The following is a 27,250-nucleotide window of genomic DNA, read 5'->3' on the forward strand; positions in this document are numbered from 1 at the left end:
CTGACTATATGAGCAATGGCTTCTAGCATTTTAATTTTCTTGGAGAATACTTAAAACTGCTGCACCACCAAAGCATTTCCGAAACCATATTTTAATCCCATTCCATATGACGCTGTCCGAAAATAAGAAATCTTTTGTTTTAAATTTTAATAATTTCATTTTTTTTTTTTGTGTTTATTATTTTCACATTGTAAATTTAATAATTATAATAATTGTTTTGTTTTTTTGTAAATGTATCAAGACAAAAAGGTTTTATTCATTTATATGAATGCATGTTTTTTATCCATTGAATCATTGAATCGTTCGTTTTTGTTTGCTTACTTTGATTAAAATACATTTATGCGTAATATTTGAAATATAAGTTATCTGAATCGTTATCTCTCTCTATCTATCTCTTTCAACTCTCTTTTAGTGTATTCTTTTCTTGGGTGTTTCTTTTAGCGGGTGTTCTCTGTAGAGCAATTAAAAAATGAACATTTGATGCTTAGGCTTGGCTTTCGCTTAATTTAGGGATCGCTCTATTGTTGAACATACAAATAAAACAAATAATACATTCGACTGCTTTCTGCTCCGTATATATCCTACACATACATATACATATATATATCTGTATATACTATATCTGTGGCTTATTTACATAAAGAGTGTGTGTGTGTTTGAGGGTGAAACAACTTTAACAGAGAGTGTTCTTTGGGGGATAGTTGGGGAAGTAGAAAACAAGGTAGTAGTTTGGAACATATAGGTATATAGTAAAAACGATGCAAGGCTCTCAATCCTTTCCATTAAGTGTTTATCCATTATCCTTTAAATAACTAACAATCGTGTGTGTTTTGTGTATCTCATATAAGGCCCTAGAGTGCAAATATCCGTCGACTCCCATCACAAACCACAAAATATTTGCGCTTAAAAGTAAGTTTTTTTTTTTCGTTTCTTTAGTTTAAATTTTTAAGTTAACATTTTGTTCTTGTTAAGGGCGTGGGAGTAAGGGGAAGTTGGGGGGCTTTAACTAGGCTAAGTATTCATTGGTAGTAATAGTAATTATTGTTAAATTTATGCTAAAACTTTTGCGGGCTCTGTTTTCATTTCCGAAATCTGCGCTTTGTTTTGGGTTTTGTTTTTTGGATTCTCTAGCTTTGTGTTTTGGCGAAATAATTTACAAAAAATATATGTATATACACATATATATATATATATCCTTCGATCCTGCCACCGATCGATCCTTCAGTTAAAATACAAATATATAAAAATGAATTAAGTATTAAATGCATTTTTTTGTGAGTTCTTCTTGTTCTCATTTTTTTTGTTTGGGGAGGTCTGTGGAAAAGCAAGAAAATCCTAGGACAAAGAAAATGTTCGTTGTTTGGGAAACCTTTTTTGTGTACATATTTGTGTTGGATTACGTAATTATAGAATTATATTTGTGCGGAGGCGCAGGCTGAGGTGGAAAACGATTAGAATTGAAGTTGAAATTTGAGCTAGAATCGAAAGCATTATCTTTTACATTATATAAATTTATTGTCATGGCAAACACTTTTTTATGGTTAATCTTATTTTGGTTTTTCTTGGAATTTTCCTACTACTTTTCTGCGAGACTTTTCCAAAGGTTTTTGGTTTTTTCTTCTTATTTTACAGGCTAAACTTTTTAAATGTTTTAATTGTTAAATAATCTTTAATAAGGCCAAATTAACTTTTTGTTTTCGTTTAACTTTAGTTGTAGGTTTAGGTTTAGGTTCGTATATATATTAAATATTAGTTGTGGTTTAGTTTAGAGTTAGCTTTAGTTTTAGTTGTAGTTTTAGTGGGGTGTTCTTTAGCAGCAGCCCGGCAGAAGGCCTAAATGCATGAGGCGACCCATGAGAGAGACCCCCTTCGAGTGTGGGAGCCTCACCTCTGGCCGAATGGAATGATCTAGTAGGTGTGTTCTCTCTCAACCTCTCTCTGTATCGATGATTCGAGCGGTGGTGGTGGCGGGTTAGAAGCGTAATTCGAGAGGATTATAATAGGGGGTGGTATGCCTTAAGTAGAAGAGCTTGAAACGCGCTGCAAGCGGTGGGTTTTCCATCTGAAGAGGGGAGGGTTCTTAGGGTCTTTAATACAGTTTTCACGCTGGGGGTAATACTTTTGAGTCCTCGGGGATATTGTCTGTGGTTCATAATCTGTTTGTTTGGTCCGGAAGTTTTCTGTGTGTTTTTTTGAGGAATTGAATGCAAATGGTAGGTAACCCATCCTGGCTCGAACGCTTAAACATAAACGATATAAACCGATGTAAAAACTATAAGAAATAAACATTTATTCCATCAAGGAGTGGAAACTAAAGTACTTCTGAGTATTCTGCAGTACTTGGTACTGGGGAAACTATACATAAATATAGTATACAAAAATATAGATACACTCTATGCATGTATATCAAATGGGGCAGGGAGTTCGGGATGGGGTTGGGTTTGGGCACTGGCCAAAAACTGGCCAGAACTTAGGCGGTAAACTAAAAACAAAATGATGTTAAACTAAGCAAATACTAAAAACAAAATGGATGCAACATTGTAAAATAATAATAATAAATTCGCTCCAACGAAAGGTTTCTTCTCCTCCTGCTCTTCTTGGATTCGATCAAGCTCTCTCCTTTCCTCCTTCTTCCTTCTTTTCGTTTATATTTCTATAAAAAATATCTCATCTATCGCTCTGTCTCTGTCTAGGGTGCACTCTATCTCCTTCTACGTGTTCCTGCACATTTTTGAGATTTCTGTTTCATTTCGGTTTTTTGTTTCTGTTTTTCTTAAGTACAGCATGTAAGTGCACTGTTAACGACCACTGTTATCGTTCACATTTAGCGGTTATTGTAGGTTGAAGCCGGGACACGCACCCGTCGCCACTACCGTTTCGCGGCTAGCAAAGACACCCACCGCGCGTGCCTAGTGTAGCAACATTTTGGCATTGAAGAAATCAAAGGCGCCGTGGGACGGAACGCCCGAGGGCGGCGTTGGTGGTGCAGCGAATCGCACATTTCCCGCCCCCGATGTTGGGGCTGGTGGTGGAGGCGGTGGCAGCAGGCCGGCATGGTGAAAGAACTGCGGTGGCGGCTGCCCAAATCCTGAGCCCGAAAGCAGAGGTGGTGGCGGCGCCGTGGGACGCTGTTGCTGCTGCTGTTGTTGTTGATTGGATGGTGGTGGCAGCATCACTCCAGCACCAGGCACGGACGGTGGCCAGGACAGACGCTGATGCTGTTGCTGCTGTTGGTGCATCCTTTGCTGTTGCTGCTGAAAGGCGGCCATAGCCGCCAGTGGATGCTGATGCTGGTGCTGATGTGGATGCTGGTGCGGATGTGGATGCGGCGGGTAAGTGCTGCTGCTGGCCTGGGAACGGGCGGCGGTTGACTGGCCGCGACCACGGCGACCGCTGGGCGCCGGTGGCCCCGTTCCTGAGGCGGCTGCTGAGGCGCAGGTGGGCGGCACTGAGGTGTCGCTTACCTATTCCCTGTATGGCTTGCAGTAGGAGTAGCGGTGGTTCATGTGCTGGCTGTAGCTTCCCGAATGGGAGAAGCGCTTCAGGCACTTGGAGCACTGAAAGGGCTTCTCCCCGCTATGCAGACGCTTGTGCTCCGTCAGGTGATGCTTGTGCTTGAAGGCCTTCGGGCAGTCCATGCACTGGTAGGGTCGTTGACCTACAAAACGATAAAGAAGGTTAGTCAAGGGTTCGGTTCGGAATATCTCTAGGGGGGGAATACTCACCGGAATGCTCGTACTTGTGCCTCGCCAGGGAGCTCTGCTTGGCAAAAGCCTTATCGCACTGGTCGCAGACGAATGGCAGATCCGGATCCCCGGCATGCCCGTGGGTTTCGGCCTTGCCTCGGCGTGGCTTGGGCGGCATCAGGCCGTTGCCAAAGTCGTCCTCGTGGGAGATGCGCGAGTCATCGTCACGCCAGGAGCGCTTCTCGGAGCCGCCCGGACTGAGGCTGGTGCCACGGAAGTCGGGCATCTTAATACTGTTCATCAGGGGATTGGGGGCGTACTCGCCGCCAGGGCGCATCTGGAAGAGCGCCTCCATGGGCAGTCGCTGCATTGGCAGCATGTACTGGAGTCCAGGGAAGGCCTGGCCACCGCGCGGCGTAGAGCAGTGCTGGGCGGACGTGGCCTCGTGCTGGCTGGGCGGCGACGGAGGCGGGCCGCCAAATGGCCAGAGCGCTGCAGCTGCGGCGGCGGCAGCTGCAGAGGATTGCTGCAGAGAGGCACCCGACGAGGGCGAAAGCGAGGCTGGCGACATGGAGGCCGAACTGGAGAACTTGCGGCTCAGGTTGATGGCCTCCTGGAAGTCGGCGGGTGCTGGCTGTCCGGCAGCCTGTTGCTGGGGCAATCCGTACACGGCGGAGTGGTCGCTCTTGGGCGTCAAGGAGTCACGCTTCACGGACAGATCCAGGGGCTGATCCTCGGTTGTGGGACGGCTGGAAACCGGAGTGGTGGGCACTTCGTTGGTGGCTGGGGCTGTCGTGTGGACACTCGCATAGCTCTGCATCTTTCGCTCTCGTGAGCGATTGTTTTGGAACCATACCTGGACCACGCGTGGATCCAACTGGAGGCGGGCGGCAATCATTCGGAACTCGTCGCGACTCGGCCGCGCATTGAGCGCGTAGTGCTGCTTCAGCTGCTGCTGCTGCTCCTCGTTAATGGCCGTGCGGACGCGCACCTTGCGCTCGTTGCTGTCTGGACGCTGCTCTGCGTCATTGTCGTTCTCGCGCTCCTCCTCCTCGTCGTCATCCTCGCTGGCAGAGGGCAGCGCAAAGGATGCCTGCTGCTGCTGATGCTGGAGTTGTTCATGCTGCTGTAGCTGTTGGTGCTGCTGCTGTTGGTGCTGCTGCTGGTGGTAGTGCTGCTCCAGCTCCTCCTTGATCAGGCCGCAGAGAACCTTCTCGTGCTGCACCAGCTCTGTGTGGTGATTGAACTGCTTGTCGCATCGACTGCACCGCAGCTCGACGGGGGTATTGTTGGGGGAAGAGGCAGTTGCTTCAGGTTGAGTCGATTCCATGGGCTGATCCTCCTCCAGGGAGCGAGGCTCCTCCTGCTCTTGCTTAAATGACTTGGGCGAAGGCGGTGCACTCTCCGGGAGTGGGGTGGGCTCTCGGCTGGTCTCCTGCTTGATGGGAGTTGTGGCCACGGCAACAACCGGTTCAATCTCCTCTGGCATGGTTTGCGGGCTCGCCTGTGGCACCAAACGCTCCTTGGCCTCAGCCTCGTCGATGTCCATGACCAGCTTTGGCTCCTCCGGCGTCGCAGGCTCTTCGTGCTGCTCCCGCTCCTCGCGTTCCTCGCGCTGCTGCTGCTGTTGTTGTTGCTGCTGTTGTCCGGCGGCCGTCAGCTCCAGGAGCCGCTGTATGCTGTAGGGGTGGACGCGGGGGTCCAGGGCCGCTGCCATGAAGGGATTGGGGAAGGCCAGCAGGGCAGCATTCATGTAGTTAGGGTAGAACGGTGGAGGGGCTCCATTAGCGGCCGCAGCCTGCGCTTGTGCCTCGCCGGCAAAGTAGATCATGGGATTGGGCAGTGGAGGCAGGGACTGCTGATCAGACATCTTTCCGGCACCGTTTTTGGGGCCTTGCAGGTCCGAAGGCGAACGGCGGGGCCCGGAGCCAGGACTCTTCTCCAGGCGCTTGAGCAGCGCCCGATTGTTGTTTAGCTTCAGGCCCATGCTGATGCACTTCTTGGAGGTCATGTGGGAGGAGAAGCTGCCAGAGTGCGAGAAACGCTTGCCGCAGTTGTCGCAGCCGAAGGGCTTCTCGCCGGAATGGATGCGCACATGCTCCTTCAGGTGGTGCTTGAACTTGAACGCCTTGTCGCACTCCTTGCACTTGAATTTTCGTAGCAGCGCCGACTCATCGTGGCTGATCATGTGCCGTTGCAGGCGGTAGACATTCGCGAAGGCTTTGTGGCAGATACGGCAAGTCTGCAAAACGCAAGAGATAGAGGGAGATGGTTATATTGTGTGCTATTGCTACCCAAACATGTCTAGACATGTCCAAAGATAGTGAAATGGTGGGTGTCAAAAAGAAGTTACACTCTTCTAGTTCCAAGATAGATTTTTACATTTTACATTGTCAAATATTGCTATTACGCATATTCGCTCTACCTTTTCTTAAAAACTATTTCTTGCCTGTTCCCCCGCATGTGTAACCCTTTTGAAAACGTTCTTGGTGGTCATCTCTTTTTGTTGCGTTGACGCTGGCATAAAAGCAGCAGCAACCGCTGTCATTTTTGTTTTGTTTCTTCTCTATTTCGAGGCCACATGCACACGCACACACATGCAAAACGAAGACACAGAGAGCGAAAGAGAAACGAACACCAAGGCACAGGTAATAAAAACTGTTTAAAACAACAAATGTATTTATTTGCTTGAAATTTAACGGCTTTCTAATTTGTTTCAAGGCAAAGCCAGAGACGCAAAAACACACAAATCAGAAATCAAAAGCAGCCACAGCAGTACCCGCGCGTCTGCTTGCGGCAGGAGTCGTAAATGCGATATTTTGTGATATTTTTTGACCCGCGAAATACTATAAAACCGGGAAATAATGCAAAAAAAACAACTTCAATCAAACAGAACAGAAATTCATGCGCGCACAGCGCGAAACGAGACCGAAATGAGAGCCGGGAACGAGGACAACAGCAGAAAACAGTGCGCACCGCTGATCGTCAGAGGGCGAACGTGGAGGTAAGGTGGAGTAACAACAAGAACAGAAGCGAAAGGTGGATAAGAAGTAAACTACGAAAATACCCCACGCGACCGTGTAAGAGCGAGAGAGCAAGATAAGGACCGCAAGACAGCAAGCTGCGCTCAGCTGCTGCTGGTGCTGCTGCAGAGTAGGAAAGAGGAAAGAGTGGAAATTGGGAATGAATACGCGACAAAGAAAACATTAACAAAAGTGTGTGGAAATAAACAAAAGCGAGATCAAATCAAATCAAATGAAAATGTTTCAACAGCTGATGCAAATCAAATGCATTTTGTTTGTGCTTTGCGTTTGATTTGTTTGGCTACAAATTGAACTCGTCAAAAATGCAGCCGCGTTGCATCTGCCTTCCATCTCCGGCCCAAAGGTGGAGCCTAACGAAACATTGTGTGTGTGAAAGGGAAAGTGGAGCCGCCACATAGTGCAGGGGTTGGGTGGCGCATCCTCCTCCACTTAGCTGCTGCGTTGAAAGATTTGCGGCACTTTGCGGACATATGGCAACACGTGTTTTTCTCCCGCTTCCACTCTCGGATCGTGTGCATGTGTTTTGTTTACCGTTAAGGCAATGAACTTTCCCATCCATCCATTGCTGGAAAGTGCTGCTCACCTTTGCTGCTTTTCAATATTTTGCCCCATTAAAATATTTATTAAATTGTTGCAAAGTTCATGACATTGTCGATCGCACAGACACACACACACACACAGTCCTTATTATTCAGCCGCTGCCTGTGCACAGGCCTGGCCTTTGTCTTTGCAAATACAATTTCGGACTTTGGCTCGACGCGGGGTTACTCAGAACCCAGGGCTTTGGCATGAATTTCAATTAACGGGCCTTGCGGCCAACCTATTAGTCATAATCATCAATTTAAACTCGAGATGAGATCAGAATGCCCCTCTTCGGTGGGCTGGGTCCAACAGCCATCCAAAAACTATCCCCACCTAATTAGTTTGTACATTAACGTGACACTGTGTTTATTTGTTCAGCAAGTGGAAAAAAATAATACATTTATACGCCCATAAAGCGTGCATGGGCTGTGGCGGTGACGAGCCCTGGGGCCTAATTTGTGTTTGTGATGTGTGTTAAAAAACAACGGAAAATGGTTTTTCCCACAATGGGATTTTTCATTTGAGTGAAATGTGAGCGGCGCCGGCTGTGCAGGAGGTTGGGAGGGCGTGCCTGTTCTGCGCTAATACTAAATGGCCGGAAAAGCAACAAAAATTTCCGTTTCCTTTGTTATTTTACCTGATTTTCATTCATTTTAGTGTTCTCTTTGACTGATTTTTGACGTCACACTTTCTTTCAGTGCAGAGCGAGTGCCACCATTCATGTATCATTTGTCTTCAGGTAACGAAGCAAAGTGTGTAAAGAGAGTCAAAAAACCAGCATGGCTACCTGTTGCACTCACACACTAGCATACCGAAACCCGTTATCTTCGAAGTCACGCTATCTGCCTCTCGCTCTGGCCCACTCACTGAGCGGCTTAATCAGGTTGTCGCCGCACACACCGCACCGCAGCGAACACCGCAATCGTTTATTTGTGATACGCCTACCTACGAACGCAGAGCAGCGCAGCGAGTACCTCTAGAGCGGGCATTAAACCGCAGATTCACACACAATGGAAGCGCTTTGTTGTCGCTTCGTCGTCGTTATCAATTAAATGTAACGCAAAGCAAAGTGAAATGAAAATGAAAATGGCAGCCCAGCCGTACAGCCGTACAGCCGTACAGCCGTACTACTACTACGCCTACAGTGGATGCCATGTGGATGTGAACACGTTACAAAAGGTAAGCCGCACTCTCTGAGTGGTGCTCCATTTTGTGGATGCGTCAGCCGATTTGGATTCTTCTTATGCGCTTTATTGTTTGTATTATATTGTTATATGTATTTGTGATGGACTGACAGCGGAAATGCCAATTGAAGCTACCTTTAACAATGCCCCCACGAAGATGCCCAGGGGTCCCAGGGGTTGACTGACTGACTGCGGCATGACTCAAGTGCACGGTTAGTGTTTTAGGGGGAGAGCTAAAGCACTTGAGCTAAAGTTGGAAAATTGATTGATTCCACTAAGCATTCCCATCCATTTCAGTGGGAGCGCATGGTTAAGCAATTACGCGGGATCGCCACTCGAGCGGCTGGGCACAAGGTACAGTCTGACCCCCCCGGTGGCCTTAGCTTCGATAAGCAGGCGCACACGTGCGTTCATCTACATGTGTATGTATGTATGTATAGTGTGGTCTCGCTCCCTCCTCTGCCTAATTAATGGAATCTCATTTCAGATGGAAAAGTATTTCGGAGCACCTTCCACGAATTTTCGGGGTATTTGCATGCTGCTGATAAGAAACGGGATCTCAATCGATCAGAGCGAGTGTGTACCGCGCGTAAACAACTTGTTAGGGGATCAGGGCCGGAATGCGATAGGTTTGCGGATTAGCAATGTTGGTAAACAAAATCTAACGCTTCTCTATCGTTGCAGAAAGACGTTCTACGTAGACTGATCACATCAGGTGACACACAGAAAAAGGTTCATTGCTTCAGCGGCATACGGATTTTGCTTATCATCACTCCTCCTACCCACCCATTTCTTATCAGCCTGAACGTGAGGTTCGTGAAAAATCAGCGAAATCTGAAAGCGGAAGAAGCTATCAACTGCCATAGACCCGCCACGGACCACACATTAGATCGCTTCAAAGCGCCCATCAACTTAAACGATTCTGGCATGGATCCGTCTGCGCGGGTCCAGCGCGGGTCCAACGGCTACCCGGGCGGGCGGGCATGCCTGGTTAATTGCAGGCGACAAGCCTTTGGCTATAATTATAACGCAACGTAGGTGGGCGTCTGGTCTAGAGCACTGAGGTCCTCCCCCCCGCCTCACTAATAGACAAATCAAATGAAAGAGCACCAGCAACCTCCTCCCAATCCCCAACCGCACAGACACACAGACCAACCATGGATATACATAGATAATGTCTTGACAGAGCGACAGAGAGCTAATTTGTGAACGTATTTCACGATTATTCGGTGAAAATGCTTTATGCAGTGAGTGACATGGGAATTTGGCCATAATAGCGCACATAATTGGCTGTAAAAGATGATCGACCAAAGGGAGATCACTCTGGGCTTTTAAAGTGACAACCCCAGAACATCGTTGACAAAATGCTCGTACCCACCGATGTCAGGGGGAACGAATGCTGTGCGTTTCAAAAATATAAGATCTTTGGCACCCTTAAAAGATTTACTGAAACGAACTTGAGTCAATTTGTGGCATTTACTGATACGATCGATCGCTTTCTAGAGCTAATTTCGCGAGGCAAATAACCGATTTCATTGCTTAATGTTTTCATTTAGAATTCCTCCAGCCTCTTTAGCTCTATGAAACGTACTGTATTAGCTATATACACATGTAGATATAATGATGTACAAATCTGATAGATATAGAAACGCACCTGTCGCCTGACGAAATGCGTAAACAAAAATAACAACAAGCGACAAGCTCAAAGTTTTTTTTCTGCTTCTGCCTCTGCTTATGTTTTTGTTTTATTCTATTTTATTTTGTTTTGAGGTCAACGAAGCAGCGAAAGAAAACGAAAAAAAAAAAAACATTATTAACGACGCCACACAGAAATGTTTAGCGCAAAAAGATGAAACGAAAGAGAGGACGATACGAACGAACATAATAATGTCGGAACGGACATCTAACTGCTTTATAGCGAAACGCGACCCAATTTCTGGCTTATCGCCTGCCTCTGACTACTGCTGGCAGCTGCGCGAATGGAATACGACTAACAAAATGGAACAAAATTGGATGCGACCGAACCGAGATTACGCGTAGGAGCTACTACTACACGGAATGAATGAATTTCCACTTGAGCCATTGACGTACTACCTTGCGACAGAGCAAGATAGAGAGAGGGAGTGAGAGAGAGAGAGAGATATAGAAACCCGAACTAATTGTAGTACCTCGAGGAATCAGAGATCAATCATCTCTCTCGTGGGGTTATCGGAACGCACCGAAAGCTCTCCGGTGGAAGCCAGAGTCTGACTTGAGGCTGGGTTAATTTGTGTATTTATTTATTACGTATTTCGCACAGCGAACAGCGAAAGTTCATTAACTTTCGTGTCAGGCCGGAAAGAAGAGGAGGAGGATCTTCTTTGAGAGATGCTTTCTTCTTCTCTGTTCGGTTCGGTTCGGTTCGGTTCTGCGGCTGTCTTTGGACCCTGAGAAGCACATTCATTCCGGCCATTGGGGAATGGAAGGAAATGGAAAGAAATTGATTAACACGAGGAGCATTAACAGGGAAATACTTTTAGCCATTGCTGCGGTTTCATCTTTATGGCCCACACTGCCGCATTTCTCAATATTTTATGGCCCAGAGAGAGAGAGAGAGAGAGAGAAAGAACTTTCACTGGGGGATTTAATATTATTATTTCACCATAAATCATCTGTAAATTTAACTGTTGAAACCAAAATCTGTGTTTCAGCCAGCGACAAATCAAATTTAATTGTTTATAAATAAAACGTTTTTCTTTGAATGGGGCGAGTGTGGGGGGATCTCTGTTCAGTTCTGGTTCGGTTCTCCACAATTTTCTCTCAAGAGACAACGGGAGAAAGACCTGGCGAAATTAGTTGCGTATTAGGAAAACATAAATTAGGCGGCGCTGCTGAATAAATTAAATTTATCACTTTTGATAAAAGCCCACTGAGAGATGAGAGATTGAGAGACGGCGAGACTGAGAAATGTGGGTCGAGGGAAATTAGGGAAACGTGTCGTGGAAAAATTATGATTTTCCTTTTTCTTTTGCCAGCCAACAGCTGCGACAATCAATTTCGCAGCAAATATTTTCCACTCGAAACTGGGAAAAATGCACGAAATGGTTTTTTTCTTTCAAGGGAAATACCTGTTTAATGTCAAAATACGTCGAGTTTTAGTGGTAATCTACTGCCAGCGCTGTAATCTGTTTCAACCTGAATCGTTAATGTTATCACATTTAAATGGAATTCATTTTTAATCAGAATTGTAATCAAATATTTGCAGCAGAAAGTGCGAATTCTGATTTGAAATGCTTGAACTAAAGACAGCTCGAGCGCTGCTTTTAAACAAACCTTTTTAAAGAGTGATGTTCCATCTACCATTGGGACAACAATCAACAAGAAAACTGCCCAATGAAATGTCAAGTGCTCTGCTCTGCTCACTTTTTCTCTCTCTAGCGATATTGCATGTACTGCTCGGCTTTCTCCAGCAATCCCCCAAGACATCACATTTCTCATTAAACATATCAAGTAACAACCGCACAATAAACGTCACGAGTGAAAAAACCCACGGGACCGGCGGACTGGCATCTCCAGCGCTGAGAGAACTGAACTGGGGTCTAGGGAAATGTCTGTGGAATTTCCATGTGAAACGAAACGAACGCCACATAATTTATGGCCCTCACGGTGAAAGTTGATATAAATCTCAGGAGTAACTTAAAATTCATCCACAAAAAAAAACAAAGAACTCAGAGAGAGAGAGAGAGAGACAGTGTCTTGGGGCAGGGTGGGGTTTTGACATGTGTGCGGCACTGGCACTACGTGTCTAAGGAATGTGCAGGTGTATCCCATAGGAAGTGGAAGACGCAGGAACTCCCAATGATGATGATGATGATGTGCGGAGAGAGAGAATGGTAATGTAAATTACCTCCTGACAGAAGGAATAGTTGAATGACTTCTTCCCCTCCTAAAACTAAAACTCTCTTATTTTTTAGGGTTTCCTCGAATCTCAAGTGGAAATGGATGCATTACCAAACGGAGAGCATCAATTATCTGCTCTAATTATAATTATGTGAAATGTATTCCGAGGCAAAAGGCAATCCATTTGTAACTTCAGTTTACAGGCACAGCCACAGCCACAGCCACGTTGCATGGGAAAGTTGTTTAATTTGTTTGCTTTAATTGCGAATAATTTTTAAACTTTTAACTGCGAGTCCCCATCGTGTGTGAACCCTTGACCTTACCAGTGTCCGCAGAAATACATAAAAATACATTTAAAAGCGGTTCGCTGGAAGGATTGCTGCTGGGGGTTGCTTGCCAGAGGAGGAGGGACTTGAATAAATTGCTATTAATTTTTCACTCGCTGTTCGTCAAGCGGCGGCGCCGAGACGGCGACTGCCACAGAGAGAGACAGAGAGTGAGCGAGAGATATATAGAGTCCGAGTTCGTGTCCTGTATCCCTGCGATGGGCCAGCACTCGCACCTAAAGTGCATATAATTTTTCAATTTGAATTGTCCACGCCCCAGACCCCACGGGTTGCCTTGCCCTCAGTTTGTGGTGATGGGCCAGAAAGGTGGCAACAACCCACCAAATGAATTGTGGCCAAAAAGTTGCAACTGTTTGCACGTCCCCGTCCTCTCCCTGCGCCACTATATGGGTGTGTCTGCAGTTAAGCAAATATTTAATTGCTGCACTTTTTCTGTTGAAAGTTTGCCAGGCCACCTCCAGCCCCGTTCTCGGTCTCTGGTTTTTTGAGCCATAATTTATGGGCTGCCATTTGCTCTCCTGTCAGATCTACTGCCTCCTGCCCTGGCTTCTGGCTTCTGGCTCCCTGCCCTCCTGTCTCTCTCCGTTCTCCGCTCTCCGCTTAATGATGTTGACCTTAACAACAAATGTTAAATGTTGCATCAACAATGTTGGCTCTCAATGAGAATCGGGCGACCCACATGGCCCACACATCCTGTCAACGCCTGCGGTCAGTACGGGGCCATTTTTAATGCCTTTTCAATAAAAGAAGAATTAAAGGCTAGACTTTGGAGGCTGACAACGATTGATACCCTGGAAGGTGCATTGTGATTGTTATGGGTTATAGTCATTCGAATATGAAATTTTGATCCGATTTCTGTCATTACTTTTTGGGGCAAAATTCCGGCTAGATATAAAATACCTTCTCCTCTGCTTTGCCAACATCTGCCACTAATCAGCATACCCTTTCATGCCAGGATATAATTATCGGGATGCCACTTTGTTGCCTACTTTTGTGAGTTTTGGGCGTGATTTCCATAATGAGCAATCTGTTTTTATTCCCCAGCTCCCTTTTCGTCTGACTTTTATTGGTATTATTGTTATTTCTTGCACTGTGCGCTCTCTGTTCTGCTTTTTGTTTGCCGCATAATTAATTGTTTTCACACATAATAATTTAATACGGCGAACACGTGTAAAGCCAATGGCCAACAATATTAAATAAATGCAATGTGCCACATCAATTATAATTGGTTTGTTCGGCTCCTGGAGTGTGTGAGGGAGCCACTGGGGCCAGGGGGCATGTGGCATGTGGCATGTGGCATGAGGGGGCACTGTAGTTTGCCATGTGTCAAATGTGTGGCTGGTGCTGTGTTGTTGCCATTTTGGCCTTTTTCGCATGTGTTTAAATGTTTAAATGTCATTAACAAAGCCGTAAATTATATGCAACCCGCTAAAGAGCGGAGCAAAGATGGATGGATGCAACCTACAGCAGTGATGTTGCAAGCTGGAAAGAGTTGCAACTCATAAACGTGCCTCATACCATCATCAGATGAGTGGACCGTACTTTATTAGCTTTTTCGCTCTCCCTCTCGTGTGTGTGGCATTCAACGGGGTGCTTAGGTAAATATTAATAACGGACAGTAAGTACAGGACAGGAGTCAGTACAGTGTTTGCACGTGAAGAGGAGTCACTGAGAGAACTCGAACATGTACAGTTCCCTCGAAGCACTAACCACTGTATTCGCACCAGTCACAAAAAAATGAAAACAAAAACAAAAAACCCAAGCCCCATATCATATCACTTCGTTTTTTTTTTTGGTCTCGGCCCAAAATTGACTTTTGTAGCCGGGGAGGCAAACTTTTTCATTTCGCTCCTCTGTTTCTTCCATCCATCCATCCATCCCATGGATTTCTATATGTATATGGAAGGTAAAAGAAGGCGAAAAAACAGCAGAAACAACAACAAACTAGCCATATGAATTTATGACCAGAACTTGGAAGGAGTTGGTCGGAGGATGGGCGATGCGATATATGACGGAGAATGTGGATGGAGCATGTAGCGATAAAGAGGATGGAAGATGGTACGAGCTCGAGTGTGGGGATGTGGGGATGTGGAATGCAACAAAATTATAATTTATGTGGCTTTAATAGCCCTTGGGCTCGGTTCGGTTCGGGGTTTGTAGGCTGTTCACCGACTCGACTCGACTCCAAGGTGAACCTGTTTCCCCTGCTCCCCTGCCTGCCCCGCTCTCACTCTCCCACTACTCCTTATCGTGTGTGAAGGCGAGTCTCAGTTTTGTTTTTTACTGTTCTTCAGAGTATGTATGATGTGAAAGATGGCGTCGAAGACGTCGACGACGTTGAAGTAGAAGGACAAGGAAAAAAAAAGAAACACAAAGTTATGACTGGAAAGGGGAGGTGTGTGCGGTGTGTGAGTGTTTGTTATCAGGTCTACGGCCTGTAGCAACATTTATTTTAATGCCTTATCACAATGGCAGACCAGACTGTGGTCTAGGCCTAGCACAGAAACAACAACTGCACAATTGGGAGTTACGGTGAGAGAAAGAGAGAGAGCACACACCATACAAAGTCAGATATAACGGGTCACTCACTCGCACACACTCTGACTTTATGGCCTCTCTCTGTCTCTCCAGTTCTCAGTCGTTTCCCCCCCCAACCTCTGACTCTGTGTATGTCGCGTCATCGTCATCGTTCCATGGCCATTGGGGAATTTACGTTTTTACTATTTTCTCTCCTTCTCCGCAGTGTTCGCGTGTTCTGGGTTACTGGTAAACGCCTACGTTTTATTTTTATGTGTGTTTCGCTCTCTCTCTCTCTGTCTCTCTCTCCCTCTGCTGTTCTTTATCATAGTTTATTATGGCCGTTGTGTTGTGTTCTTTTTTCTGCCTTTTACTGATAACAACACACAAAAAAAGTCAGTCTTTAATTCCCTCGAACCCCTCGAGTGCAGGGAAAAACCTCAAGAACGATAAGTAATAATTATTTCTTAAATACGAAAAAAACGGAACGTAGAGATTCTTTAATTTTGTACGATTACACACGAGTATTGTGAAAGATTTCCCCCCTTTATCTGGTCCTGGTCAGAGTACTGTTTTATGTTTTGATTTGTCAACAGGAAACGTGGGCGAGAATCGTACCCACATGCATATGGGCATAAGGTTTACTCGATTCTGATTCCGTATGTGACTCTGTACTTGGCACCGTTGCCCGTTGTCCCGTTATCGTTTGCTCATTTCCCGTTAACCAAGAACAAAGCCCACGCATTGTATTCAACGTGATCTCTCTCTGTGTGTGTGCGCTCAAAGATCAAGCGGGGCCAGAGCCCTGGACCTCTTCTGTGGTCTGATTACGGTACACATGAGTAACGATCCACGAACTTTAACACGTAAGCACATTATGTACATTATGTACAGGCAGCGGAGATTGATGGGGAGTGGAAGAGTGGGGAGGTGGAGGTAATGTTGCTTATCAATTTCCAAGAACAAATCTTTACAGTTCTTTCTTTAGTCATCGGTTTGTGCGAAAGGGAAAACACTATTCAAATGGATGTAATGTGTTCCTGACTCGAATATTTATACAATTATAAAGACATTTTGTAGCTTTAAAGATAAAATCTCTAATAGATCCTCCCTTAACATTCGAAGAGACTCACCTGAGAGACATTTTGTGCCGTAGGCTGGCCCCCAGTGGGCGAGTGGAGGAGCTCGTGCTGCTCCAGCTGCTCGCGACTGCTGAAGGCGGCGGTGCATTGCATGCAGGGGTAGGCGCCGCTCAGGTCGCCCGTGGTGGAGCCCGGACTGGAGGTGGATCGTGGGGCACTCAGATCCAGATCGTAGGCGGAATTGCTGCCCACGCTGCTGTTGCTCCCCGGTAGCTGTGGCGGCAGCAGCTGCTGCATGGCCATCTGCTGCTGCTGCTGTTGCTGCTGCGACTGTTGCTGTTGCTGGAGGAGGTGCTGATGCTGCTGCTGGTGGTGCTGTTGCTGTTGCTGGTGGTGGTGCGACTGCTGCTGGTGATGGTGACTGTTGGGCGAACTGGCGGAGGAGCTGACGGAGCGTGCCGATTGCATGGCCAAAGCGGCGGCAGCCATGAACTGAGCGTGCAGGTGGGGTGGCAGCTGGGGCGGGGTTCCGTGTGAGAGGTGGGCAAAGAGATCTGCGGCGGGACCCCCCGATCCGGGCGAGCACATGGGTGAGAGCTTACTGCTGTTGCTGTTGTTGTTGTTGTTGTTGTGGTTCTTGGCCAGATCGCTGTTGTTGTTGTTGCTGGGGTTGGCATGGGTGGTGGTGTTGGTCGCAGGGGACTTGGCATAGCGGCTGCCACTCAGATTGCTCTGCTCATCCTCGGCATCGCTCTCCGGCTGCACAGCGCCGCTGGAGCCGCGACTCGCCTCAAAGTTCAGCTTATCGTGCGGATGCTCGCTGGCAATGTGTTCGCTGAGGGACTGCAATGGGAGGGAGAAATTACAATATAGAGGGGGAACTCTATGAGGAAGGGGAGGGTTTGAGGTCTTTAAAGACTTACCTGAAACTCTGTGAAGCGTTTGTGGCACTGCGTGCACTTGACCAGGAAATCATCAACGGAGACACCTGGCTGTGCGTGCTGCTCCTGGCTGCCAACGCCGGAGCCATTGCTCGGCTTGCTGTGCGGTGCCTGGTGGTGGTGCAGACTGGAAGCCAAAGAGGGAACTGCAAAGGAAAACATAACAGAAGAAAAGAGAACAAATTAACTGTCAGTTCGTTTAACAAAATGAAACGCAAAGAAACGAGAGGGAGTGCCAAACAAAGAGCAGCCACAGATATTGGCAGAGACGTGGAGCGGCAGAGGATCCCCCAAGGGCCCTGGGGATCAACTTAATTTCGTGGCAAATCAACTTCTGCAGGCCCCTCCCTGCCATTCCTTTCCTTCCACGCAATGGCTGCGATGGATGGTTCCACGTAAGGCGATGATCTCATGGCGATGCCAATCAGCCAGAGAAACAACCAAAGAAAAGAAAACACAGCAAGAAGAACGAGTAAAGGAGAAGAGATGGAGAAACAACGCACACAAACACCAAAACACTTGAGAAGAGCTGAAGATCCAAGAAAAAGACGGCAGAGCAGAGTAGAAGCAGCAAGCAGCAGCAACAGAAGAGTTGCTTTAATCAGTTTATGAAACGCGTTCAAGCATGTCCAAGGGGGTAGAAAGAGAAAGAGATGGAGGCAGCTACACACTGAGTGAGTAAGAGAGAGCACAGATCGCGAGAAAGAGTCGGCGCGTACACAGAGAGAAAGAAAGAGTGAGTGTGGATCGGATCGGATCGGATCACAAGAAGCAGATTGCTTTGTTCCAGCAATGGCTTGTTTGTCTCTCTCTCTCTCTCTCTTTCTCAAGTTTGTATCTGAAAGATTGCCAAGAAGGTAGCTGAACGTATCCCCACACCACAGCAGAGACTCCTCCACAAAATGGAGTTTCTGTATCCCACACAGCGACAGAGCAGAGTCTTTGTTCGCATTTGAACGCTACCTTAATTTAAGCCAATTAACTGCTGCATGGGGAGAGGGGGAAGGCATTCGCAGAGTGGGAAACAGGGACAAGAGAAACAACAGACCCTCTCTTATAGGGGCAGGCGGGCTGGGAAATTAATGAAGTCTCTCCTCGCTCCACACAGTCCATACTGCGTGGAGTTGTACCTTTCTCCTTGTGCCTCTGCGTATCTGCAACTGCTGCATGAGTATCTGAGGGATGGCGGTCAAGCGTCAGATATCAAAAAGTTCATTGCACGTTTTCACTTTTTATTATAGTTGCAAAGGGAAGGGAATGTTAATTGATTTCGATACAGTTTGATTGCAAAGGAAAGATGCGGGTCTTACTACTCGTAAATGATGGAAAGAAGTCAGACAAATAGATGCACAGTGTGGGGAAAATAATTAAGATAATGATGGTACAAAGTTGATCAAATCTGAACAAGATCATGGAGAAAACATTCAGTAGTAACATTTCTTTAGCAAAGCGATCAAAAGAAACCAATAAAAGAAGGCAGATTTATGATGGAAATATATGTATATTAGCCATTGGATCACAGATTATAGTTGCAGCACAGAAACTTTCCATATTTAGGGCACAAGTTCTTCCACCCACCTTTCCTTTCCTTTTATTTTTTGTTGCCACTTAAGAATCCATTAAATGCAATCAAAGGGAACAGCTGACAGTGGGACAAGACATTAAAAGTCATCCATCAAAGAACCAGAGAGAGAGAGAGAGAGATAATTTCTATATTTTCCAGTGGTCCAGCGCAGCCACTCGCCAGAGTTAATAATTTTAATTCGAAATTTATTCCCTTCCTTCTGCCTAATGACATTTTTATTAAAAGCTGTAAAAATGCGAGAGGGACGCTGCGCAGACACACTATTTTTTTTAATGGCCCTACAGTCAGTTTCATCAGCATAATGCTCTATCGGTTGCACAGGAGAGGGGCAGGGAGCGGGGGGACGACAGTGCGCGTCAACAAGTGTGTCACCCGCTCATTTAGCTCAATCAATTTTTGTCATAACCAACACGACGCGAAATCGGAATTATTAACGCAATCGCTGCCCCAAAAGGCGGCGGGGAGGAGTAGAAGGAGATGGGCTGAGGCGGATCCATAAACAATTTGGTTTTTACACTTTTTTTTCATCTGCAATTTGCACCGCCGCTTTTCCAACGTAAGCGGTACCCAGATATCGAGATCGAGATATTGAAAGTGTCCCGCAAATTAATTTCAATTCATGCTCCCCCTGATTTATCCCCATCGAAATGAAGGAATTTTTTGTGGTTTTTTTGTGTGTGTTCTTTGGGAACTGAGCACATTTTTGAATGGTTTGTTTATTTCGGTTTCGACTTTCAGTTTTTGCTCTCCGAGGCTGTACCTCTGCTGTCTCCTCCTCGACCGCCTTCTCCTCCTGTGTCTTTCAACTATTTTGCGCTTAACGCGAACCAATTGAAGTTGATTGATAGTGCAGAACATAACAGAACAGAACAGACCAGAGAGGAACATAGAGAAAGACTGGGAGAAAAAGAGTGGAGAAGTGGAAGATGAATTGCTCAAAGAGAATTGCTTGAAATGTGCCAAAGTCATAGGCAATATTAACCTAAAGAAAGTGAGAGCTACTCTACAGAGCAGGTACATGGGGAATAGCCCTACAAAATACCAAGGAATACAAGGAAAGATGGCTGCAGTAGATCGTAAATGGTTGGATGAGACAGAAAGATGGCAGAAGCTATGAGAAAAACTTTAAAATATGGCAAGGAACTGCAAAAATCAAGGAACCAGAACACCTGCTCTAAGACATTGAAGGACCCCAAAAGAAATTTAAACTGAATTTAGTTTTCCCAAATGAATTGTAGAGGGAATACTGTTTGCATACTCCTCTTTCTGGGATCATTTCTATAATTTTAAAATAGTAAAACCAAAACCAAAACAAACCGAACAACTCAAATGTTTTTCACTTTGGTAGGAGATGAGTTTTATTTCATTTTGTAGGACATTATCTTTCAGACGATATAATTTATGTGGGGCCACACGCTTGCCAAAAAGCAATCAAAATCTGGCAGGGCTTTCATCAGAGTGAAATCCGCTGGAACGGTGTCAAGTGTTTGTTGTAGTTTTACTTGTATCTGTATCTTTGCCTGTGGCTGCTGCTGTTGTTGTTGGTTCACCTGTGCGGCATTCAACACGCGCACACAGAAATAGCCACTGCGGGGATGGGAGGTGGTTAGTGGGGGAGGATACGTGGCAGATGGGGTAAATATTATAAATAATACGTAGATGGGATGGCGGCATAAATCAATGGGGAAAATATCCCAACCGAATGTTTGGTTTGCTTTGCTGAAAGATACATTTGTATCTATCTATCTGCACACACAGCATACTAGACATCACTAGAGACATCCGTGTATCTGTGGCACCCACTAATTTTATGTGCCTTTTTTATAGCCAACTTTTATTAGCCAGACATATTTCGACTAAGCCCGGCTAATGCAAATTTATTTATTTCTGCCTTTCTGCCTTTCTCTTGCTTTTGCCTTTGCCTCTGTGCCTTGGCTGTTGCTTTTGCCATGCAAATGGGAGACCATTTTCCACACATTTAATTTATACCTGTGCCAGACATTTCGCCCCTTGATTTTCTTCAGAGAAAATTCTAGTGACAGTGGGGCACCCAAAGTGTTTTTTAATATTTCAATGACAGCCGATTGTCAAACAGAACGACAGACGCAACGGAAATTCAAACCGTTGACACTTTTCCCCCCCTGGCTATCAGGTGAGGTACACGGGTGCGGATGTCTAATTGTTTAGGAGAAATTGCTGACGCAGTTGCAGACAAATGGAGGACAGGTGGCGCCTCCCTGGGTGGCAGGTGCGGTTGCGGCTGATGCTGATGCTGATGCTGATGCTGATGATATTTAATGCAAATAAACATAAATTTTAGCACTTAATTATAAACAGACCCGATCCGAACGCTGCTCTGCACTCATTTGCAGTCAATGAACGTTGTTTTAGCATATTTATGAAATAAATTCCGCCACTGCAAATGCGATTGAAATGAATTGGAATGGATAGCGAGTGCGAGTGCGAAAAGCACACTACTTAGCTAATTGCCAGTTGAAAAATGACACCATCAGACACGAATCGAGTACTAGCCCCACACCCCACTGCACTGCTCCTCCACTGCTGTTGTGTTTCATTAATTATTCACACATTTTTGTAAGCGAAAACCTGTGGGAAGGCTCTCCTACTCATAGTACCTTCTAGGAATGGCCTAGCTTCCAGGAATGGAGTACCTTATCGGCATAGACATAGGAGCTGTAAGCAAACACCTGTGGGAAGTCGCGATTTGTTTATGCCAGGGCGGAGTTTCGAGTAATCGATAAAGGATCGCTGCCTCTGTGCAAATAGCTTATCGATTGCTAACCTTCCACAAGCCCATCCTCATCCTCCTCCATTGTCTCCATGGTGGACTTCTCAAGTGCCACTCGAAGAGAGCGAGCACATGAGCGGCATATGGCATATGGCCGGGCAGTCCCATAATCGGTCTCTAAATTTGGAATTGGCTGCTCTACCTAGAGAGGTATCTCTCCACTTTGGTGGCACCTTTGGCCCTGGTCTCTGCCCCGCTCCGCTGCGCTCTCCCTTCCATTCATACGAATGGGCACAAAGGTGCTTGCAATGCCCCTCAAGTGGCAGAGGCAAAGGTGCAGTGGCTGCGGCAGGCAGTCGGGGCCTGCAGACTGCGGCTCCTATAAATAGAGACTGTCGGGGCATCCTATCGGGAGGAGATGGCAGGCAGAAAGGGAGCGAGCGAGCGAATGAGAGTTGCCCTTTACTTTTATTTATTTGTACAGCCAGGGCGATGCTGCACGCTGCATGCTGCATGATGCACGTTGCACCGTTGCTGCTTGCAGGCAGCCACGTTTATTTTATTTGTAGCACATTTTGCTTTGCTGAGTGTGAAATTTTAATAGCCAAGCGAGCCGTGTCCGTGTTCGTGTCCCTGCCACACGAGAGACTGAAACTCTGGGCATCTCCTGCCGCGCCAATCCCTCGTCTGACACATATGGTCTGTGTGGCAGGACAGCGACAGGGGCACACCAGGGGCAGGGATAGCATTGTGCATATAGCATATGTGCCCCAGGTCCGACTATTTCTGTGATTTACCTTGAAAAAATATGCAGAAATGCGTGTGATGTCGGGTGTGGGCGTTCTACGGCCTGAAATTGGAGTTGCATTTGAAATTGCTTGAGACTTGAGGGGTGAGGCATGAGGCATGAGGCATCAGGCACCGCGATGCGTTGGCACACACAGAAAGCAATTAGAGAAATATGCCACAGACGGGCAGGGGGCACTCTAAGGTGTAGAAAAACTTCAGTGCAAGCCACAGAACCGTAGAAAAGTGAGCGAATATTTAGTGCAGATACATTTTCAGTGCAAGATACTTTGTCAGAGGAATTTGCGAGCATCTTTCAAGTGTCTGCCCATCAAAGAATACTTCGAAAATGTATAAAACATCGATATAAATGTAGAAGATACTTTTTGCCTACAGAGTATCTTCAAGATACTTTTCGCAGAAGCACTTCCACTTCTATACAAATATTATAGACAACTTCAGTTTCATTAAATGTGTGTTTTGAGCACAAAAAGATACGTTTTTGATGGAGTATCTTTAAGATACATTTTGCGGAATGGTTTTTAGAATGTTGCCTGTAAAATGTAAAACTTTAATTTGCATTTACTATCTTGTAACGATATTTTATAGGATTTATTTATATATTATATTTGTTTTTAGGAAATGTAAATTTTTTCTTCACTAAAAGTATCTTTTATCCAATTATTCCGCATGAGTAATTATGCTCACATATCAAACAACGTAACGTAAAAAGTCTCTCAATTAAAGCGAAATTTGTGTACGTATAACCAGAGTTCAGCTTAACTTGGCTAATTGATATTCACTTCGGCCTCGATTCATATCTATCTGTAGTACCACATAAAGGGAGTGAGAGGAAGGGGTTGGAAAAAGCGAGTCCTCCATGCAATTGAAACTTTTTCTGCCACTGCCGCTGCCATTACTCTACCCCTTTGTGCTCCGCAGTGCAGTGCCCCACAATAGAGTTGCCCCACAAATGTTGACTATTTTTTGTTTATTTAAAACTTTTAACAATTATTGTGCAATTGTGCGAAATTTATTGCAATTGAACGGCAATCAGAAGGGCAGGGTGCTGCCCCCGCACTCCTTTGTAACCCTTTGGCAGGCAGTGCCGCCTCCTGCTGCCCGTTAACCAAAATCGTTTACATGTTAAATTGTGCCTGCCACATGCCCCATCCTTCAGAGTACTCGTACCACTGCTGCTGCAGCTGCTCCTCCTTTATTTTTCGGTAGCTGCAATTTTGCCTGCCCTTTGGCAACACCTTTTTTTCCAGAGAGAAGTTGGCTGTACCAGTAGGACGGGAGGAGGTGGACCCTTTGTTTGTGCCACCCGATTTTTTGGAACTTTTTTTTTTGGGAGCTACAGAACCAGAACCAGGACCAGGAATTGTTGTCTCGTGGTGCGGCGGGGCATTAAATAAATAAGAAAAAATATTCACAAAAATTGCAAAAGGCAGGAAAAGGCTTCAGGCGGGAGGAGTGGGTGCTGCATGGAACGACTGGATTCCGTGCAATTTTCACTTTACAACTGTTTCAAAGTTATCTTTGTTTCAATTGTGTGCACAAGCGGCAGGCAAAGGGTGCAGCAGCAGCAGAACAAAAAATATTGGCAAACAATTTACTTTGGGGCTTCTACAAAATGTGAAATAAAAGTAAAATGTGGCAAATAATTTGCCCAAAGCTGCGGCAGGTTGAACACTGAAGAGAAACTGGAGAGAGAGAGAGACAGCGGGCTTACAGGATATCAAAGAGGACTTTCCCCTCATTGATTTATAGTCTTCTTTTTTTTCGAGCTGTTTATTTGTTTGTCTTTTGTGGAGGATCCTGATGCAGCAGCAATTGCAATTTAAAGCACAGGAATACAAGAAATGTATCTCTGGCTGAATGCTCCGTGAAAGTATCTCTAAGGTAGACACACGCCTGTGTTGATTAATCATTTTTGCGTGCCATTCGCCGGATAGTTTTTGGCCTGAAGTTTGTCCTGAGTCGTGCAGGCTGAGGCTGAGAATGAGGAATTATATAAATGGAAGCACCGACAGCACCAGCATATAAAACTGACATCCACTGACAGCGCACCCTCCAAAATGATTAATTAGAATTGTATCTGCGTAGCCGCATCCTTTGGGGATGGACAGGGACTCTTCACTAATCAAAAGATGCAGCACGTCAGATAAGTGTTTAATTTCAGAGGGCCCCCAAACAAAAGTTCGATCTGCCCTGCAGAGTATCTTCCCTGCCCGAATATTAGATAACTTTTTGTTTGCTTGTTGTGTTTTTTGGGGGCGTTTCTTAGGTGATAACTAGGCGGGCAGACAGGCAGAGCGGCAGAGCGGCAGGCGACAGGTTTTGCGATGCTCGCTCGATGGCAAAATGCCTTTGATTTATGGACTTTTGGAGCAATTTCGAAATGCGACAAAACACACGCCCCATGCGCCAGGCGAAAATTAGTACAAGATACATTCTTTCCACACAGCCAGATAGATAGATAGATAGATAGATAGATAGATACTACTTCTTTGGGAACAGAAATTTCAGTGTATCTGGCGATTAATATCCATCGCGGTCGCAGCTGCCCAGCGCCATCAAACGGAAACACAACAACCGGAAAAGTGTACCGTGTCTATGGCTCTCTGGGCTATGGCTCTGGCTCCCTGGCTATAGATACATTTGTACACTGTAGCTGTACACGTACATATGTGGGCCAACCTGTGCCACAGCCACAGCCAACGACACCGACAGCGCCGTCTGCTGATCGATTAGCAGCGCTATCTGCTATCTGTTGTGCCTCGTGTTCGAGGGCTTTTAGAGATCCACCCACGGCACACGGTGGCTGCCTACTTAAATAGCCATAAATTATAATTTATAGTTTTTTGTCTAAGAAGATGTGGTTCTCCCCTCCCCCCCTTACAACCTTCCTTTGTGTTGGTGTGTTTGTGGAACATGTGCAATTAATCCGTATCTTTAGGTGGCTTATCAATTGTCAAACCGAAACAGAACCGAAGCTATCGCCGTGTTGCGCCATCCATTGCTGCATTTTCACCACCCCCTACACACTGCCTGATTTCCCGCTAAGAGTTTTCAATTCATTTCTAGTTTCTTCACACCTTCTCTTAATGGGTTTCCCTCTGGCTGCTCTCTTTCTCTTCCTCTGGTGTGCTAATGATGATGATGAGCTCTGATCACTGACAGTTTTATGCTTTGTTTAGACACACACACACACACAAACGCACATCTGTTTTATCTTTTGTATCACTTGAATGGCAACCAATATGGCCAGGAAGAACAGGTTTTATTTGTTGGAAACCAGTAAAGTAAAGCCAGGTTCTACCTGTTCGCCTGCGCATGCCTCAAACTCAAACCCTGAATGGTGGTTGAGGTGTGTTGCCATTGCCATTGCAGGTGGTAGGCGCCTCCTACTTGTGGTCGCTTTTTAGGGGATGTACCTGTACCGGTACAATGTGTCTGTGGCATGTGGCATCGCATGATGTGGGTGGAGATTGCCGTCAAGTCAAGGCAGTCGTGAGCAGTCGTAAGCAGTGTGGTTGGCGTTTGCCAACAAATCAAATTGAAATGTGCCTGCAATTGGCTGTGTGATGTCTCCTCTCTCATTCCCCCTCTCTCTCCCGCTCTGTCTATCTCGGGGACAAATCCCTCGCACTGCCACGTATTTTGTGCTGCTGATCAAGCGAAACCTTCAGCAGAAGGGAACCCTCAACCCACACACTCCATGGAAAATACTCTCGTAGCGTAGGAGGTAATCCGATGCCTTGCCATGATCCTTAGTCTGTCGTTTTTTCTTAATTCTCTCAAACTTCTTCTCCATCTTCTGCATTGTTTTTCTGTTTCTTTTTATGGTTTCCCCCCGCTTTTTTGTGAAGGTAAGGAGACCACACAGGAGGTTGGTCCGCTTTGTGCCGTTGCCTAAGATGGCGACTCGGCTGCTTTGTTTTGGATCGTTTGAAAACTGCTAAGCTTTGCATTTGGGAACACGCTTTGGCGCGCAAATCTTGAATGAATCGAGAAAGCAAAACACACACAGATACAACACACACACACACACACAGTTAAAAGTTCAATTGCATCTTTAGAGGCTGATAATGACACAAACAAATTTTATAGACAATATTTTGTGTCTGATTCGAAACTCTGATTTGAATAATGACTGTGTCAGCAGCAGCAGCAAAGGGATTGCATGACTCATTCGAATCGCTTGCTGCTGGAGGATCAGATCATTGGATCGGGACCTGATACACTTACACTGCATTGTGAAGGCTGTGGACGATGGCATGCTCTGCTGTATGATGCTGTTATCCTCTTGGCCAAAACGTGTAGACGACGGCGCCAGGCAGGACAACATCTGGAATGCTTTTTTGCTGTGATTCGTTATTGTTTTGGGGGGTTTACGCTTCCGCTGAAGTTCTCCTGTTTTTTTTTGTTTTATTTGGATTTGTGGGGGGGAATTTGCTTTTGGATCACTTGGGTGAATAGCACACACGTGTTGTAGCGGCCATTGGGGATGGATGGTTTGGATGGCCCTTGGTTTATCTCTCAGATATTATTTCTCTTGGATTATTCACTTTGATTTTCTATAACTTGTACGCCTGCGGTGCGAACGCGCTGCGCGTATTATTTTATTACGAATTTTTGTGAGTTGGATTTGGGTGTTCGGTTTTTGTGTGTTTTGTGTGTGTGTTTTTTTCGCTAGGGGGAGCAGCGCGCGTGTTGCCGACGCGACGTCTGAATGAATTCTGACTTTCTGTTTGGTTTCGACCATAGCATACTCCTCGTCGTCGTTGTCGTCGTTGTCGTCTACAGATTATATTCGCCTCGTCTCGTGCGACGTGAAACGAGGGAGAAGAGAACCAGAGCCA

The 27,250-nt window shown here is 45.9% G+C and overlaps 1 protein-coding gene and 1 long non-coding RNA gene across 4 annotated transcripts; one reads left to right on the plus strand and one right to left on the minus strand.

The window, feature by feature from the left end:
• Positions 1 to 220: 220 nt before the first annotated feature.
• Positions 221 to 27,128, minus strand: LOC117582752 (zinc finger protein 1). The gene is made up of 5 exons (XM_034270696.1): positions 26,637 to 27,128; positions 17,245 to 17,408; positions 16,373 to 17,164; positions 3,726 to 5,928; positions 221 to 3,658 (listed from the first exon to the last, which is right to left on the minus strand). The coding sequence occupies exons 1-5, from the start codon at positions 26,734 to 26,736 to the stop codon at positions 3,465 to 3,467; spliced, it is 3,453 nt and encodes a 1,150-aa protein (XP_034126587.1). The 5' UTR covers positions 26,737 to 27,128; the 3' UTR covers positions 221 to 3,464.
• Positions 6,113 to 10,773, plus strand: LOC117582753. Of its 3 annotated transcripts, none has more exons than XR_004573743.1 (6): positions 6,113 to 6,690; positions 8,011 to 8,491; positions 8,610 to 8,708; positions 8,794 to 8,918; positions 8,984 to 9,125; positions 9,181 to 10,773. It is a non-coding gene; the product is annotated as an uncharacterized LOC117582753 (long non-coding RNA). The 3 variants fall into 3 exon arrangements; XR_004573741.1 differs by having other exon boundaries at positions 8,794 to 8,922; positions 9,181 to 10,772; XR_004573742.1 differs by having other exon boundaries at positions 8,016 to 8,491; positions 8,794 to 8,922; positions 9,181 to 10,772.
• Positions 27,129 to 27,250: the final 122 nt, after the last annotated feature.

Source organism: Drosophila guanche, unplaced genomic scaffold (genome assembly GCF_900245975.1).
Source record: "Drosophila guanche unplaced genomic scaffold, DGUA_6, whole genome shotgun sequence".
Lineage (NCBI taxonomy): Eukaryota > Metazoa > Arthropoda > Insecta > Diptera > Drosophilidae > Drosophila > Drosophila guanche.

Coding starts and splice junctions, on each gene's coding strand:
- LOC117582752 (XM_034270696.1), bottom strand. CDS start 26,736: ATGTTGTCCTGCCTGGCGCCGTCGTCTACACGTTTTGGCCAAGAGGAT. Junction 17,409..26,636: donor CACAGCCTTCACAATGCAGT/GTAAGTGTATCA, acceptor TTTCCTTTGCAG/TTCCCTCTTTGGCTTCCAGT. Junction 3,659..3,725: donor GCACAAGTACGAGCATTCCG/GTGAGTATTCCC, acceptor ATCGTTTTGTAG/GTCAACGACCCTACCAGTGC.